A 19,065-nucleotide genomic window follows, 5' to 3' on the forward strand; every position below is an offset into this window, starting at 1 on the left:
TTACTTGTTTGAATCAAATGTTGCTGCTCAGACCACCCTGTACATTCCCTGCTTCCCGCCCCCCCCCCCCCCCCCAACACACACACAGGAACTAAAAATGTGGGACTCTAAACGCAGGTGTTTTTAGCCTTGCCCATCCTCTGGACTAATTCCTCTAAACAATAGGCACAGCAGGTGTGTGTTCTGGTTAGGAGAATCCGATATCCTAAGCAGGTGCTTGGTCTGCCTATCTTTCTCCGCAAGGACTGTCAAGTCCTAAGATACACCTCCTGGATCAGATAGAGCCTGTTTTTTTTCTGGAGCAAAGACCCTTCTAATGCTCAAGCCCACGTTGTCCAGCAATCAATCAAGGAGGCAGGGAACTCTGAAGACCTCCTCAGAGAAAAATGATGCTGAGACAAGACCTGGTGCCGGCATTGACATTGGTACTGGCATTCCCTCTAGTACTGAAACCACTAACAGTCTCGACACTAAAGTTGATACCTCAGAAGTCGAAGCAGAGTGCAACAATCGGCTTCTCTGAGCACTGGAGTGGGAGCTTGAGAAGGAGGTTAGTGTCCTCTCAGAGGCACAAGAAAACGTTAGGGAAACAAGCTGGCCAGGTCCTGCATGATGTTGAGGACTGGCAAGAAGAAGCAGACTGTGATGCAGCAGGCTCCGCTGGGTCCACTACCAGCAGTGTCCCTGCCAATGTCGACTCTGGCAGAACAGACTCAGAATGCACAAATACTCACACAGATCTTGGTACTGACAGCACTCTACCAACAGCATCGCCTATGGAGGAGGTGTACCATTCCTCTCCATCCCCAGAGCACACTTTTTTTCTTGTTTCTCCTCCAGTGTTCCCTTTAATTTTTTACATCCATGTGCAGAATTAATTTTGTTGTGTGCACCAATATGGAGGTGATGTGTGATGCATGGGGCTTAGCGGGAACTTAGCTCCCCTCTAAGTTCCATAAGGGCTGCCACTGAGAAACTTCTACAGAGCTCAACCACTGATCCAGCCAACAACCCATTGGCCACTGATACACATACAGGATGCCACCATGGCCCTATTGGGGCCCACCTTCACAAGCCTGAAGGAGCTGGTGCCTGCCATTATGGAGGAGGAGAAAATCCACTTACTCAAGAGGCTTTCCTAGCAAGATCTGTCACTGGAGCACCAAAAGGAGCAAGATTCAGAAGTGTGCCAATATCCTTTGTCACTTCCTAAGGATCTATCTTCATCTTTGCTGAATGAGACGGTAGACCTGGCACTGGATGATTTCAAGGCTTTTCAGGAGTTCCTTGTGCAGATTTTTGACACCTTGGCGATAGAGACTGCAGTCCTCTCTGAAAAATCCCACAAGTTATTTGACATTTTCTGTTGGCCCTGCCTGCCCTTCCCATAAATGAAGGACTCCTAGATCCAGTGAGAACTCTGTGGTAGACACAGTCATTATAATACCAACATCAAAACTAATTGAGAAATGGTACCTACCAGTTACCCCCTTGAGGTTTGAGTACTTTTATACCCATGCCAACTCTGGCACCTAGTTGTCTTGACTATTCAAGAGAGGTCAAGTTCTATCAAGAGCATACCAAAACACAAATATCCCAAACATTTAGATCTGTTTGCAAGAGAACTGTACTCATTGGCTTTACTTCAGTTGAGGGTGGCCAACTACCAGGCCTTACTGGGCAAATATGATTTGACTAGGGACAGCATGACACCCTTTGTGGCTAAGCTTGCTCATGAGAGCAGAGAGGAACTAAAACACATAACACAGGAAGGGCAATTGCTGGCCAAAATGGTCTTGCAGACAACAGTGGATGCCTTGGATATCATGGCTGGGTCCACAACCACTGCAGTGACCATGCAGAGAGAATTGTGGCTTCAGGATTTGGGTATCCCCCAAGAGGTACAAGCCACAAATGAGAACGTGCCCTTTGAGAGCTTGGAATTATTGCACAAGAGGACTGACTGATCTACCTACACTCACTTGAAATTGTCTAAAGCAATTTTGCACTCCTTGGGAATCCTCACCCCTCCATTCTAGTGAAATGTGTCTCATTTGTTATAATTGAGGCCTAGCAGGCCTACATTAATTGTTAGCTTAACCAATGAAAAGTGGATAAAGGTTTATGAATTGTCATAATGATCTGTTGTATAAAACTCTTTAAGAAAAGATATGAGAAGGAGACAGACTGAATTAATTTAAACTAAGAGTCTACTGATAATGCTCAAGTACTGTGTTAAGATTATGACTGGTGTAAAAGAAGAGCAGGAATCAATTAACTAAAATTGGTGTGTTGGAAATATGGCCTAATTAGTTGTAAGAATAATGAGGATGACTTATTCTACTCATTGCCTTTTGGGGGTCCTTAAAAAGACTTCGGGGAGAGGAGAGAAAAGAACTTTTTACCATCATCATGTCTGCGGCAGAAGGATTGTTGTCATGACACCAGACCTTAATGATCAAGTATCACCACTGAAATATCATCGCTGCGCCAGTGAGGTCCCAACCTAATATGTTTGAGATCCTGCTCTGTCTTCCCCTCCCTTGTGTGATCCTTTCTGCCTCCTATCTCTCACTCTTTTTCCACTTGATCCTGAAATCAGCTGCGCTGCAGGGTATCAGCGTGGTGATAACATAGAACTGTAGGACTGGAAGAGACTGCGACAGATCATCTATCCAGTCCCCTGCATTGAGGCAGGACAAAATATTATCTACACCATACCTGACAGTTGTTTGGAGGTTTTTAAGAACAGATTAGACAATGACAGAGATTCCACAACCTTCCTAGGTAATTTGTTCTAGTGCTTAACTATCCTTACCTTTAGGAAGTTTTTCCTAATTTCTAACCTAAATCTCCCTTGCTCCAATTTAAGCCCATTACTTCTCGTCCTGTCCTCAGTGGTTAAAGAGAGGAATTTTATCATGCTCTTCCTAACAACAGCCTTTCATGTACTTGACTACTATAATCATTTCCCTCCTGAGTCTTCTCTTTTCCAAACTAAATAAACCCATTTTTTTTTTTCAATCTTTCCTCATCAGTCATATTTTCTAGACCTTTGTTGCTCTCTAGACTTTCTCCAATTTATCCACATCTTTTCTGAAGAGTAGTGCCCAGAACTGGACACAGTACTCCCGATTGAGACCTTATCAGTGCTAAGTAGAGTGGAAGAATAACTTTGTGTCTTGCTTACAACGCTCCTGCTAATATGTCCCACAATGATATATACTTTTGGGGGGGGGGTAGCAATATTTTTACATTGTTGACTCATATTTAGTTTGTGATCCACTATAATCCCAGATCTTTTTCTGCAGTAATCCTTCCTAGGTAGGTAGTTCCCATTTTGTATTTGTGCAGTTGATTATTCCTTCCTAAATGTAGTACTGTGCACTTTTCCTTAGAACATATGAATGGCCATATTGGGTCAGACCAAAGGTCCATCTAGTCCAGTATCCTGTCTTCTGACAGTGGCCAATGCCAAGTGCCCCAGAGGGAATGAACAGAACAGGTAATCAAGTGATCCATCCCGTCGCCCATTCCCAGCTTCTGGCAAACAGAGGCTAGGGTCACCATCCCGCCCATCCTGGCTAATAGCCACTGATGGATCTATCGTCCATTTATTTATTTAGTTCTTTTTTGAACCCTGTGATAGTCTTGGCCTTCACAACATCCTCTGGCAAAGAGTTCCACAGGTTGACTGTGAGTTGTGTGAAGAAATACTTCCTTTGTTTGTTTTAAACCTGCTGCCTATTAATTTAATTTGGTGACCCCTGGTTTTTGTGTTATGAGAAGGAGTAAATAACACTTCCTTATCTACTTTCTCTACACCAGTCATGATTTTATAGGCCTCTATCATACTTAATCCATATTGAATTTTATCCTGTTTATTTCAGATCATTTCTCCAGTTTGTCTAGAGCATTTTGAATTTTAATCCTGTCCTCCAAAGTGTTTGCAAACCTCCTCCACAAGCTTAGTATCATCCACAAGCTTTACAAGTATACTCTCTATCCCGTTGGCTAACTCATTTATGATGATATTGAATACACCCAAACTCAGGATAGATCACTCAGCAATCAAGGCGTTGGATTGCAAGGGAGGGTCATGGGAACCCTACTCTTTCCGCCTTCATATGGGAGGGGGCATAAGGGGGCATGTGCCATCCCGATGGACACTGCTAGCCGCAACAAATTGTCTCACATGCGTAAGGTCCATGCACACCTGTAATGTAGTCTGTGGCTCCCAACAGCTTGAAGAACCCAGTTACTGTAGGGTAAGTAAATGTTCTTTTCTAGGCCCCCTGCTCAAACTACTAAAATATACTGCTTCTTTCTGGTACTTCAAACCTATGTTTCATCTTTGCTTGGTCACACACAGGAGCAGGTGAAGAAGAATAAGGCATTTTGCCGGTTTAAGAAGCTTCAAGAGTCTCGACCTGAGTTCCTGGGATGGCAGCTGGAGGATCTGCTCCCTCTGCCACTGCAGAGGCTCCATCAGTAAGGAAGCAGCTTTAAGCCTTCAGATGTCATTTTAGCACCAAGATTAGCACTAGGTGCTAGGAATCAGAGGTGAAGAGAGGGAACTGTAGTCTGTTGCTGGTGGACAGAGGTAGAGTGGCAGTAGTGACCCCAGGTCAGAACATTCCCTTGCAGTCCACACAGATTCCAAGATGTGTGTGTGGTGGGGATACAGGGAGGTAGGCAGCTGTCTGAGGTCTCTCCAGATTGTGGAAAGACATTCAGTGGCATAAGCTCTTGCCCCCTGAGCAATTCCCAGATTGTGGTGGTGCCTTGCCACAGGGTCTCCCATGTGGATGCTGCAGGACTCCTTCACTGAGTATGCCAAATTGTTAGGGGAGATAATGGGGCATAATTGGTTGCTGTGAGTGCTGGCTCTAATCTCATTAAATCCAGATTTGAGTGGGTAGGGTCTCTGTCTTTCCAGCATCTGACTGAGACTTGGCAACTGGACAAGAAAAAATTGGCTGAAGTTGGTTCACACCGGCAGAAGTGGTGCCGTTTGATAGGTTCTGTGTCTGCCCACTCTTTATAAGGGTTGCTGTCTCTCAGACATTCTGTATCTCCCTTTTTGCACCTGCATGGTTTTAGGAGGAGATGGAGGCACCAGAGAGCCATAGAACCTTCTGTGGTTGATCAGAGGCTGTACCCTTTCCTCTTTTTTGATATCTGCCACAGTAATCCAGGTCTATTCTGCTTAGGGCTTTCCTTTAAGAGCAGCCATCTTGATGGGTAGGAAGAAGGTTGTCTGCATGTGGCGGTTTGGAGGCTAATTTAGCTTGGGGGAGCCATGGGGAAGTCCAGATGTAGGGTCTTTGCTGAGACTCCAGTTTGAGAAGTACATTTATAGTTCCTTTGATGCTGATAGGTAAACAAAACATCTGATGGGGAGGGCATTTCACTTGTCCAGGGCATCCCTCAGTCAGGGAGAGGGACTCCATAACACTTTAGTCTCCTGGACCATGGTGGTGGCTGTAGACATGAGATGTAGGAACATAGGAATTGACAGTCTGGGTCAGATCTGAGGTCCATCTAGTCCAGTAATTTGTTTTCGACAGAGGCCACTGTCAGATACTTCATCTGTAGTATGCAGAGGCTGGATAATTTGCCCACCACATTGGGTCTTGTCCTCTACTAGTTGGAGATTGGTTTAAGACCTGAAGTGTGATGATGATTATTCCTTTTTAAATGTTAATCACTACAGTAACTCCTCACTTAATGTTGTAGTTATGTTCCTGAAAAATGCGACTTTATGCGAAACAATGCTAAGCGAATCCAGTTTCCCCATAAGAATGAATGTAAATGGGGGGGGGGGTTAGGTTCCAGGGAATTTTTTTTCCCAGACAAAGACATTATATACATATACAGTATAAGTTTTAAACAATTTTAAATAAACGGTTTAATATTGTACACCGTAATGAATGATTGTGAAGCTTGGTTGAGATGATGGAGTAAGAGGGTGGAATATTTCCCAGGGAATGCCTTGCTGCTAAATGACAAATTAGTACTCGGCTGAGCCCTCAAGGGTTAATACACTGTTGTTAATGTAGCTTCACGCTCTACAAGGCAGCATGGATTGAGGCAGGAGGGAGGAAACACAATAGATGCAGGGCAGTAGCTGCAAACACTTCCCTGCAAAAATTGAACATGATGATGAGCCCACGCTATCCAGCTGGAGCGCACCACTCCCTCCTTCTGACAGCACATGCACGGCTGCACAGGTGCTGACTTTCAAAGTGCTGGGGGGATGCATGCATGAGTGAGAGAGAGAGAGAGTGAGATATGTGCATTGCCCCTTTAAGTACACTGAGCCCACTTCAAGTACATTGCCCTTTTAAGCAGATCAGCCAGTTCAGACAGGAAGCAACAGCTTCCAGCAAGCTCCCTCCTTTCTGTCCCTGAGCCCTGTCCCCCTCCTCTGCTTTGTGGAGAGGGGATACAGAGTGAGGGGGCAGGAGCAGGGGAACATCCTGATATCAGCACCCCTCTTACCTTTCCCCCAGCAAGCAGGAAGCTCCTGGGAGCAGCTCCAAGGCAGAGGGACAGCTGAACTTCTGCTGGGCAGCTGCTGAACCACATACCTTACAGGGAATTTAGGGGAGGTGATGGGGGGGCTGGTTCTAAGCCCCACATGGAGGGGCTGCTCTTCCAGAGAATCCTGCAAGCAGTGGTCAAAGCAGGCAGCTGCCAAATGCCATTATAAGAGAGCATTGCGCAACTTTAAATGAGCATGTTCCCTAACTGATCAGCGACATAACAATGTTAACCGGGACAACTTTAGATGAGGACTTACTGTAATTATTATTAGGATAATTGATATTTTTGTTATGCATATGTGTCAAATCCCTTTTGAATATTCCCAAGTTCCTGGTCTACATAGGTCAGGAGAACAATGGTATATGTGGGGAGAAGAAGGGGGAACTGACTGTTTTGAGAGAGGGGAAGTGCTTCAAGATTCTGACTGATTAGTCCTCCCTTTTCCAAAGGCTGGATCTTTCTCATCTCTTGTACTATCCACAGTAGGAGATTCTGCTGATGGTGATTGTACGTGAAATGTGACTTTACCCCATCTGTCTTAGATACAAGCACTTGTTCAGAGACCTGATGGAGAACACCAGCCCGGATAGTGTGGAGTTCCAGTACCTTGCAAGTATGATGTAGATCCCAAACCTTGTTCAGGATTATTTCCTTTGCTAACAATTTAATAATCTCTCTGACCTCAAACCCTTTTCGGTGATGAGCTCTAGTAGATTACTATTTCTTTCCTTCTTCTCTCCCGCCCCCCCCCCCCCCCGACCAAACACCCCAACTTCCTGAAACCTGATGGGATTATTAGCACAATTGGAATGTTAAAATCAGTGGTTATAACCTATTTAGGAAGGATTGAGTGGGCAAAAGGGGAAGGTGAGTGGCACTCTGTCAAAAATGGCATTACCTGTTTCCAAGTCACTGATAACTAAGAAGAAAATAATCTTGAATGCTTATGGATCAATGTCCTAACAGATAAAGCACAAGACTAGGGTATTAGCTGATATCTGCTACAGACCACCAGTCACATGAGGGAACAGTATGACCACTTCCTTATGCACCAATTTACAATATGTAGAGGAAAAAACCTGATATAATGGGGGACTTCAATTTGAGTAACATGCTGGGAGTCTCATGCTGCTAGTCTTAAAACACCCTTGGGATTTCTAAACATTATAGATGATGATTTCCTAATTCAAAAAGTGTTGCAACCAACACACACAGAATTCTATATTAGGTCTTGTCCTTCAGATAAAGAACCGATCAAGAACTAAAAATTAATGTATCTTAGATGCAAGAGATCATGATTTAATCGTGTTTATAATATGCAAGCTGAATAAAGTCCAGACCAGTTTCTATACATATACACACACTCCCTCTCTCTCTCTCTCAGTTCTTTAATAGGACCAATTTTAAAAAACTGAAAACAGTCATGAGCCAAATTATCTGTGATGAAGAATTTAATCAGAAAAATGTGAATGCTCATTGGGAATCATTTAATAACATCTTATTAGATGCCCAAAAAACCACAATTGAGGAAGAAAGCTATGCTGGTTAAAAAACAAACATAGTTTAGAGAGGCATTGAAGGCAGCTACAAAAAAGTTATATATAACGAATGGAAGAACAGAGAAGTTGATAGTAAGAAATATAAATCAGAAGTTAGTAAAAAATTGATAATGGCACCAAAGGACACAAGGAGAAATCTATGGCTAGCAAAGTGAAGGACAATAAGGAGTTTTAAAATATATTGGGGACAAAAAGAATCCTGACAATGGTATTGGTCCATTATCAGATGGAAATGGTAGAATTATCAATAATAACACAGAAAAGGTAGAGGGATCAATACATATTTCTGTTCTGTATTTGGGGAAAAACAGGTGATCTAGTTTCACCGTACGGTGATAACACTCTTTCCATTTCACTAGTATATCTGGAGGATGTTAAACTGAAGCTACTAAAGTTAGATATTTTTAAATTAGTAGGTCCAGATAATTTATGTCCAAGAGTTGTAAATGAGCTGGCTTAGGAGCTTGCTGGACCATTAATGTTGGTTTTCAATAAATCTTGGAACACCGGAGAAGTTCCAGAAGACTGGAAGAAAGCGAATGTCGTGCCAGGTTTTAAGAAGGGTAAAAAACGGGATGGCCAGCCGGACATTGATCCCTGGCAAGATAATGGAATGGCTGATATGGGACTCAAAAAATAAAGAACTAAAGGAGGGTAATATAATAAATGTAAATCAACATGGGTTTATAGAAAATAGATCATGTCAAACTAACTTAATGTCTTTTTTATGAGATTACAAGTTTGGCTGATAAAGAGAATAGTGTTGACATAATCTACTTAGATATCTGTAAGGTGTTTGAGTTGGTACCATATGACCTTTTGATTAAAAAACCAGAATGGTAAAAAATTAACATTGCTCACATTAAATTGATTAAAAAACTGACTGATAGGTCTTAAAATGTAACTGTAAATGGGTAATCATTATTGTTTCCAGTGGGGTCCTGCAGGCCTCCGTTCTTGACCCTATGCTATTTAACATAATTATCAATGACGTGTAAGAAAACAAAATCAACCCTGAGAAAGTTTGCAGATAGCACACAAATTTGGGGAGTGGTAAATAATCAAGACGACAGAGTGATCTACACTTGGTAAACTGTCCGCAAGCAAACAATATGGCTACATGTAAATGTATACATGTAGGAACAAAGAATAACCCCTTACAGGATGGGGGACTCTATCCTGGGAAGCAGTGACTCTAAAAAAGATTTGCAGGGCTTGGTGGATAATCAGCTGAACATGAGTTCCCAGTGTGACACAGTGGCCAAAAGAGCTAATGCAACCCTGGGATCCATAAACTGGAATCTTGAGGAGGAGTAGAGAGGCTATTTTACCTTTATATTTGGCAATGGTGTGACCACTGCTGGAATACTGTGTCCAATTCAAGAAGGATGTTGATAAATTGGAGAGGGTTCAGAGAAGTGCCACAAAAAATGATTGAAGGATTAGAAAACTTGCCTTATGGTGACAGACACAAGGAACTCAATTTGTTTAGCTTAACAAAGAGTCGATTGAGGGGTGACTTGATCAGTCTAAGTACCTACATGGGGAACAAATATTTAATAATGGGCTTTTCAGCCTAGTTGACAAAATGATCCAGTGGCTGGAAGTTGAAGCTAGATGAATTCAGACTGAAAATGAGGTGTACGTTTTTAAAAGTGAGTAATTAATCATAGAAACAATTTACCAAGGGTCATAGTGGATTCTCCGTCATTAACCATTTTAAAATCAAGATCAGATTTTTTTATAAAAGATCTGCTCTAGGAATTATTTTGGGGAAGTTTTATGGCCTGTGCTACACAGGAAGTCAGACTATGGTGATCTGATCACAGTGGTCCCTTCTGGTCTGAGAATCTGATTTTTTTTCTTCAAGTGATAGTCCTATAGGTATTTGAAACGCAGGTGCGCATGCATGCCATGCTCCGGAGCCAGAAGTTTTCAGTAGCAGTGTCTGTTGACCCGCACATGTGTCATACGTTGCCTCATGCTCCAGGTGAGGTTATAAGAGGCTATTTGGGACAACGCTCCTTTGGTTTCCTCTCACTGCCGCATGGTTGGAGTCGGAATCTTCTTTCCTCCATGCTTGTAGTCTGCTATGAGAATGCTTTGTCCGTGTATATTGTTAGCTAGTTTAGTTTTCTTGTGTAGATAGTTCATAGTTAATTAGTGTAGTTGATTTTGCCCCGCTCGGGGCCCGTCCCAACTTTGTTGAGGGACCGTGCCTCATGTTCTGGGTTCAAAAACTGTATGTTGTGCCCTCGCTCGTTCTTAATGAGTGAGGAGCATTGCTGCTGCTTGTACTGCTTGGGGGATACACATCTTGCTGCACACTGTGAGATCTGCAAGTCTTTTCCCTTGTGGACCCACCTTTTGTGATTCCGGAAATTCCTTATGGAAGAGGAGGCTCTCCACATACGGAATCCGATCCGGGTCCAGTGGAACCAACAGTGCACTGTCCTTCACCGGTGGTGAGTGCCCCACCCACTACTTTCTGTCTGGATTCGATGGGATCACTGGCACAGGACAAGTCCAAGCATGAGGGTCATAAGCGCTCTCATGGGCATCGCGGGAAGTCCTTGTTGCAGACTGCCGCTGAGCACAGCATTTGGTCCCCGAGCCATGGCATGTTGGGTGAGATGTTGCATGTGGACCCCACCTAAGCTCCCCCATTCCAGGGGTAAAGCTAAGAGGCAAAAGGTACCGGTACCCCTGACTGCCACGCCAGCTGTGTGAAGAGACAGCCCTCCATGGCATGCATCTCCATCGCAACCAGAGTTCCCACACTGCACATGCCTCCACACTCCAGCAGTCGGAGAAATGTCTCCTAGACACCTGGGCGCATAAAGCCTCTGTTCCCAATGGTGCACCCAGACCTGCTATCTCTGCTGCTCTTGGTACCGCAGCCCCCTACTCCAGTGGACACACTGCTTCTCTGGCTTCGCTTGGGCCAGAGACCACACCTGTCAGTTGCACTTGGGCCACCTGCACTGAGGGCTCCACCACTACCTGAGGTCTCTTTGGACTCAGATGGCTGTTCTGCAGAGGAACCATCATTTTCCCCTGTGTCCCGGCACAGTTCAGACTCCCAGGCGTCACTGCTGCACCAGGCGGGGTAAGCTTGGGCACCACCGCCCTGGTATAGGTACCTTTGGGGCCTCTGTACCCCTGGGACCCAACCCACTGGGCACAAATGGCCGCCCTGGGACCCATAACACTACCCGTATCCACCTTCCCAGGTCTCGCATGCTTTTGTCTGGCTCCTGTGCTGGAACTGCCCAGTTCCAACCAGAAACAGAGACTGAGTGGGAGCCAATATCAACGGTTGTCTCATCCTCTCCCGATGAAGCCCTGATTTCCCAAGCCCTCTTGCCTCCTGATGATTAAGGCTATGGTTTGTCACGGGTATTTTTAGTAAAAGTCATGGACAGGTCACGGGCAATTAAAAATCCATGACTGATACTATAAATATTCCTGACTAAATCTTGGGGGGCGGCATGCTGGAGGGGGGTGCTCCAGTGGGAGCTGGGGCCCGCTGCTGAGAGGGGCCTGCTGCTGGTGAAAAGTGGGGGCTACCGCTGGGGGGGACAGGGCCAGCGGCTCCAGCTGCCAGAGGCCGCTCATCAGCGGCTGCTCCGGCCGCCCAGGAACCATTGCCAGGGTCCGCCAATAGTGGCTGCTCCCAGGGACCGCTGCCAGGGTCTGCCGACAGTAGCTGCTCCAGCCACCCCCGGGATCACTTCTCAGGCAGTCCCCAGGGCCAGTCGCACCAGCTGCTGCTTGGGTGGTCCCCGGGGCCTGCTGCCTGGGGCTGCTCTAGCAGTGGCCGGTGCAGCTGCCTGCGGGGCCATCCAAGCTGGCTGCAGAGCCACTCCTGTAGCCAGCTGCTTGGGCAGGCCTGGGGTCAGCCACATTGGCCACCGCAGAAGTTATGGAGGTCACAGAAAGTCATGGACTCCGTGACTTCCGTTACAAACATGGAGTCGTACTGATGATAATTGCCGGTACCAAGAGGTGCTGCAGCAGGGGGATCTAGACTTGGGCATATCTCTGGAGGAAGTCCAGGACTAACACCATCAGCTGTTGGACATCCTCCAGCCCAGAGTTCCATCTCACGTCACACTATTTTCAAGCCTGCGTGAGCAGTTCGGCACACACCAGCTTCATGTACCCCCATGTCTAAGAGGGCGGAACACTGATACTTTGTCCCATCTAAGGGGGTAACACAGTGATTGAATGAGTGAGGAGCTTCTAACCCCTAGGGTGGCGAAATGCTCGACTTCCTGGGCCATAAGATATACTCCTCCACAGCCCTGCAGTTCCACATCTCTTAATTACTGTACTCCGCTAGCGAAGAATTACTTTCATAACTATGCAAGCTATAGATCTACCATTGGACAAACAGCAGCACTTCCAGGCCCTGGTGGAGGAAGGTTGCCTGATGGCCAAGGTCAGCCTCCAAGCTGCGGTGGATGCAGCAAATACATCCATCTACTCCCTTGCCACAGCCATCATCCTACAATGAGTCCTAGCTGCAGTCCTCTGGCTTCCCCAGGGAGATCCAGACCATCATCCAGGACCTCACACTTTGACGAGGACAGTTTGTTCTCAGTGAAGACAGACAAGTCCTTCCATTCTCTGAAGGACTTTAGAGCAACACTCTGGTCTCTTGGGAAATGCATCCTGGCACCCCATCAAAAGCAATCCAGTTATGCTCCTATGCACCATACCAGGCCACCTACCCCCAGTATCAGGAGCCCGCACAACGGTGCTCTCAGTCACAGTGTCCGTGACACTCAGCCACCACCGCCATCTCTGCAGCACCACGGCATCCACCGAAGTGACAGTTTTGATGTGCATGTTGAGACCTGTGAGCCCCCCACATCACCATCCCCAGCTCTCCAACCTTTGGGGGCCATCTTGCCCTATTTGTCCATGATTGAGACAAGATCATCACGGATTGTTGGGTATTAGAGATCATGCAGCACGGTTATTCAATCAAATTGCTTTCCCCTCCCGCTGCGTGCCTCCTGCCCCTCCCAGATGCCTATTGGGAGTCTCTCTTATTGCAACCTCCTACAACATGAGGCAGACACCCTCCTTGAGAAAGGCACAATAGAACTGGTGTCTAATCCCTTAGTCAGCAAAAGCTTCTACTCCCCATACTTTTTCATCCCCTTCTTGATCTCTGACTACTCAACGCATTCATCATGAAAACCAAGTTCTATATGGTGACGCTCACTTCCATCATCCCCTACCTTCCCCAGGGGTCATGGTTCACAGCTCTCAACATGAAGGATGCGTATTTCCACACTGACATCTGCCCAGCCCACTGCAAGTTTCTTTGCTTCTGCATGGGCGGCAATGACTACCAGTTCAGAGTCCTCCCCTTCGGCATTGCAACGGCCCCAAGGGTCTTCACCAAAGTCTTCGCAGCTCAACTAAGGTGGCTGAGGTACTCACTGAGACAACGTCAGCCATCTGCGCTCTTTGTCCTCTCCTCGCCACTCTTGGTATCTGAATCCACAAGGAAAAATCCATGCTCGTCCCAGCACAGACAATCCACTTCATCGGGGCATGCCTGGATTCCATAGTGGCTCAGGCCTTTCTCCCGGCAGGCCATTCCGCCACCCAGAGAGCAGTCCTATGTCGCAACCCACACATCATGGTGTGTCGCTGTCTCATTGGCCACATGGCAGCCTGAATCCATGTGACACTGCATGCCTGCTTGTATATGCGCTGTCTACAGTTGTGGCTCCTATTGGTCTGTAGGCTCCACATCGACCACCTGGATGCCACACTGATTGTCCCAAGTCTAGTCCAGGCCTCTCATCTGGTGGACCAACCCTTCCAAAGAGATGATAGGCACCCCCTGCCCCACTCCCATCCCAACCACCACCCTCACCACGGACGTCTCCCTATCTGGTTGGGGTGCTCACCCTGGATGGCCATGCTGTCCCAGGGCCTGGGATTCAGCACAAGGTCCACATGCGCATCAATATCTTGAAGGTGTGGGCAACCCGACTTGCCTGCCTTGTGTTCCTGCCTCCTGTCTGAGCATGCCAGGTTCATCTCCTCTTCGACAATACCACCGCAGCAGCCTACATAAACAGGCGGAGGGCACCAAGTCCTGGTCACTCGGTGTGAAGGCTATCTGCCTCTGGAACTGGTATATCTGCCACAATGTCACACTCCATGTGACATACCTCCTGGGAATGCAGAACTCTATGGTGGACACATTCAGCTGGATCTGGTACCTCAATCACAAGTGGAAGCTACACAACCCCACTCTCTGCTGCCGCTGCCATGCCTAGGACACCCGTCACTGGGACCTTTTTGCCACTTGCAAAAACTGCAAGTTCCCCCTCTACTGCTCCCGGGGGGGCAACGGGCATGATTCCTAGGTCAATGCTCTCCTCTTTCTGTGGCAAGGTGGCCTCCACTACACCTTCTCCCCCCCACCCCAATTCCCCGGGTACTGCGCAAGATCCAACACGATTGGGCCATGGTCCTGTTAATAACCCCATTTTGGTCCCAACAATTCTGGTTTCCAGACCTGCTCAGACTCTCCACCCATCCCCTAATCCACCTCCCCACACTGCTGGATCTCTTCACCCAGGACTGAGGCAGAGTCAGACATCCCTGCCCAGGCCTGCATTGCCTCCTCGCCTGGCTTTTGGATGGTGCTTGCATGTAGACATTGTCTGCTTGACACCAGTGTAGCACATGCTTAAGCACAGCAGATGAGCTTCCACATGGGCATTCTACGCAGTGAAATGGATGCATTTCACCTTCTGAGTGCAACACTACTGTCTTCCCCCTCAGTGATGTCTTTCATTCCTACCGTCCTAGACTACCTCCTGGAACTTACGACCTCAGGCCTTGCCATTAGCTCCGTCTGAGTCCACTTGGCAACACTTAATGTCTTCCTCCCACTGGTTGACAGCCACTCAATGTTTACCGCCCCTCCTTCTGAAAGGGCTGACAAATAACTTCCCATCGGTCCTTAAACCTACTATCCCCACCCTGGGACCTCAATCTCGTACTTTCTGCCCTCCTCAGACCTCCCTTTGAGTCCCTGGCCACGTGCTCCCTCTCATACTTATCCATGAAGGTCATCTTTCTCATTGCCATCATTTCCACTAAGTGGGTCAGCAAATTGGCGGCCACAATGGCCAACCTACCATATACAGTATTCCATAAATACAGCGTTTCATTACGCCTTCACCATAAGTTTCTTCTGAAAGTGGTCTCAGAGTTCCATCTCAATCAGTCCATTCACCTTCTTCCATCCTAAGCCGCATGTCTCTACAGGGGACAGGACCCTACCCTCATTGGACATCTGCCATGCACTTGCGTTCTACCTTGACAGGACCCATGCCTTTCGTACCTTTTTGTAGGCATTGTGGTGAGGTCGTGAGGACAAGCCCCCTCTTCACAGCACATATCAAAGTGGGTCTCTACATGCATCACAGAATGCTGCAGGCAGGCTAATACCCCGCTGCCTGGCAGGATTACAGCCCACTCCACATGGACACATGTGACCTGGCAGCGACCTGGCGCTCCGTGCATACCTTCCCCACCCACTATGCCGTCACACAGGGGAGCAGTAGAAGATGCAGCCATCAGCCATGCCATCCTGCAGACGACGATACTTCTTGTGTCCTCACCCCTGTCTCCAAGCTGATCACTACTTGGTACTCACCCACATTTGGAATTCGTATAGGGACTATCACTTGAAGAAGATAAATGTTTGTTTCTGGGTGACACCTCTCAAATAAATTAACATCAAGACTAGACATCTATGTGTAGATGGCCCATTAAGGACACTTCACTCTATCAGTGGGCCATAGAAGAAATTCATCCTTCCCAGATAACTCTCCCAAAGGACGCCTTAGACACCAAGGGGCCAATGGCCAACCCCTGTGAGTCAGCAAACCATGTAAGGATGTGATATGCTCATATGACCGTGGCTCCATCTTGGGCTAGTAACTTTCCACAAAGAGGAGCTGTGGGCTTTGTTTGGGACAGGATTTAAAAAGGCACCTGAGACATCTCCATTTTGTCTTCATTTCCTGCTTCATGTTTCTGGACTGGATTACTAACAAGGAAGCTCTAAACAAGGACTGATAACCCTTAATCTGTTTGAGTAATTTCCAGAGAGACTTTTGCAAGCTAGCAGTTTATTCCATCACTGCTACAAACCTGATATAAGGACTTGGCAATCAATTGTATGTATATGATTCCTTAGCCATTTATAACTCTCTTCTTTCTTTTTCCTTTTAATAGTAAATCTTAGACTTAGTTATTAAGGATTGGCTGTAAGCATGTATTTGGGTAAGATCTGAGATTCATATGGACCTATGGGTAAGTGTTCAATATCTTTGGGATTGGTAGAACATTAAGGAGGGTGAATAGGGTTTTCAGTAACCCCTCAATATATTAGACTTGGTTGTCTAGATGGGAGCCAAGAGCTGGAATACCTAAAGGGGATTGGGTTTGGTTTCTTATTAACCAGTGTGGCACTACAGATAGCTCTCGTTACTGGATTGGTGAATCTAATTACAGAATAAACCACCAGTTTGGGGGATTATGGGCCCTATTTCTTGCAGTCTGCCCTGAGTGTGGCATTGTCAGTGTGGCACATCCAGACACCTGGTCACACCCACCCACCATCCCCTCTACTGCAGACTGCGCTATTTAGTGGTGAGAGAGTGACTTGAAGGGGCATTGCCCCGCATGGCCTCCTATAACCTTGTTTGTAGCATGAGACAATGTGTGACTCAGGTGCAGGTCAACTGACCCTGCTACTAAAAACTTTCAGCTGTGGCGGGCAAGCACGCCCAGTTTTGGAATACAGAGAGGGACCACACATCTCTGGCTGGGATGATTTAGTTGGGTATTGGTCCTGCTTTGAGGAGGGGGTTGGACTAGATGACCTTCTGAGGTCCCTTCCAACCCTGAGATTCTATGATTCTGTGATCTCGAAGAACCTCCAGTTACAGGTAAGTAATCTGCTCAACTCCCAGATTTCAGCGATAGGATTGGGTAGAGCCATCTACATGCTCTTCTCCAGTGCTGGCAATTTTGTCTATTTCCCAACCTGATGTAGGTCACTTGCAGTTAAGTGTTTTGTTTTGTTTTTTTATTGATGTGCTATGCTAATTTCAGAAGCTGTGAAATCTGTTTCTGAGGTGTCTCAGTGGGTCCATAGCACAATTCGCAGCCATGAGAACTCAATGCAACTGCTTCGGGTCCAGAAACTGCTCAAAGGACAGAAGACCAAGGTGCTGACTCCAGGTGGGTCCTACTCATCAGCCAGACAAAGTGAATTGGAGACAGCTTTGTGATCACTTCTGATTCAATTCAAATAGACTTGGAGAGGAAAATTGGCTAATGTCTCACAAACAGGGTATGAAATATCAGAGGGGTAGCTGTGTTAGTCTGGATCTGTAAAAAGCAACAGAGAGTCCTGTGGCACCTTTAAGACTAACAGATGTATTGGAGCATAAGCTTTCGTGGGTGAATACCCACTTCGTCAGACGCATGTAATGGACATTTCCAGAGGCAGGTATAAATATGCAGGCAAGGATCAGTCTGGAGATAACGAGGTTAGTTCAGTCAGGGAGGGTGAGGTCCTCTGCTAGAAGTTGAGGTCTGAACACCAAGGGAGGAGAAAATGCTTTTGTAGTTGGCTAGCCATTCAGTCTTTGTTTAATTCTGATCTGATGGTGTCAAATTTGCAAATGAACTGAAGCTCGGCAGTTTTTCTTTGGAATCTGGTCCTGAAGATTTTTTGCTACCTTTGACTACCTTTACATCTCTTATTGTTTGGCCAGGGAGGTTGAAGTGTTCTCCTACAGGCCTGCACAACTCGTAAAGTGGCGAGGGCCATATTACTCCAAAGAAAACAGCTGAGGGCCGAAACCCCCTGAGCGCCACCGAGCCCCCCCCCCCCCCCGCACCACCCGCCCCATGGAAACAACCCCCCCCAGCGCTGCCGAAACACCCCCCCGCCAGCGCCACCTGCCCCGCGGAAACAAACCCTCCTTCCCCAGCGCCACCCCACCGAAACAGCAGTATTGAACCTCGGTAATTTGTTATAGCAGGCCCCTAAGGTAGTATAATTAAGGTAAAAGAAAAATGTCTTTTTGCTAGAAGTAGAATAAGATCTTCCCCCCACTTTGTAATCAATTGCCATGTTGAATGAATGAGGTGTGAATGAGGAAGGCATGGAAGGCAGGCACCTCCAGACAGCTGCAACCCTTGGAGAGGGCAGGGCCGGCTCTAGGATTTTTGCCGCCCCAAGCAAAAAAATTTTTGGCCGCCCCCCCTTTTTTTTCATGCCCCTCTGCCCCCAAACCCGCCCCAACTCTACCCCTTCTGAACCCCTTCCCCAAATCCCCAGCCCCACCTCCTCCCCCGACGTGCCGCATTTCCCCCCCCCCATTGCTTCCTGCGGGCCCCCCGCGACCTCCCGCCCTAGCTCACCTCTGCTCCGCCTGCTCCCCTGGGTGTGCTGCTGCTCTGCTTCTCCCCCCTCCCTCTCAGGCGAGGGAGGGCGGAGAAGCGGAGCAGCGGCGCGTTCAGGGGAGTAGGCAGAGCGGAGGTGAGCTAGGGTCGGGGGGCGCAGGAAGTAACGGGGAGGTAGAGGAACCACTCCCCGCTCCAGCTCACCTCCGCTCCACCACCGCCGCCTCCCCCGCGTGCCCGCCGCTTGCCTTCTCCTCCCTCCCAGCCTTGCTGCGTGAAACAGCTGTTTTGCACGTGGCAAGCCTAGGAGGCAGGGGGGAGAAGCAGAGTGGCGGCGGCATGCTCAGGGGAGCAGGCGGAGGCGAGCTGGGGCAGCAGGGGCACTTTTTCCCCATGCCCAGAGTCGGCGCCTATGATGGCCAGCGCCAGAATGCCGCCCCTAGAAATGTGCCACCCCAAGCACCTGCTTGTTTTGCTGGTGCCTGGAGCT

General features: G+C 47.4%; 1 protein-coding gene across 8 annotated transcripts in view; it reads left to right on the forward strand.

The window, feature by feature from the left end:
* ARHGEF39 (Rho guanine nucleotide exchange factor 39) overlaps positions 1-19,065 on the forward strand; it is an 82,554-nt gene that overhangs the window by 41,389 nt on the left and 22,100 nt on the right. For 4 of the 8 annotated variants that reach the window (XM_005313606.4, XM_042846746.2, XM_065598587.1 and 1 more), the window contains 3 exons: positions 4,373-4,491; positions 7,092-7,162; positions 17,274-17,402. In XM_005313606.4, the coding sequence (XP_005313663.3) occupies positions 4,373-4,491; positions 7,092-7,162; positions 17,274-17,402 (319 nt within the window). The remainder of the gene's footprint in view (positions 1-4,372; positions 4,492-7,091; positions 7,163-17,273; positions 17,403-19,065) is intronic. The other 4 variants (XM_065598588.1, XM_065598589.1, XM_042846748.2 and 1 more) reach the window with 2 other exon arrangements.

Source organism: Chrysemys picta, chromosome 6 (assembly GCF_011386835.1).
Source record: "Chrysemys picta bellii isolate R12L10 chromosome 6, ASM1138683v2, whole genome shotgun sequence".
NCBI classification, from domain to species: Eukaryota; Metazoa; Chordata; order Testudines; family Emydidae; genus Chrysemys; species Chrysemys picta.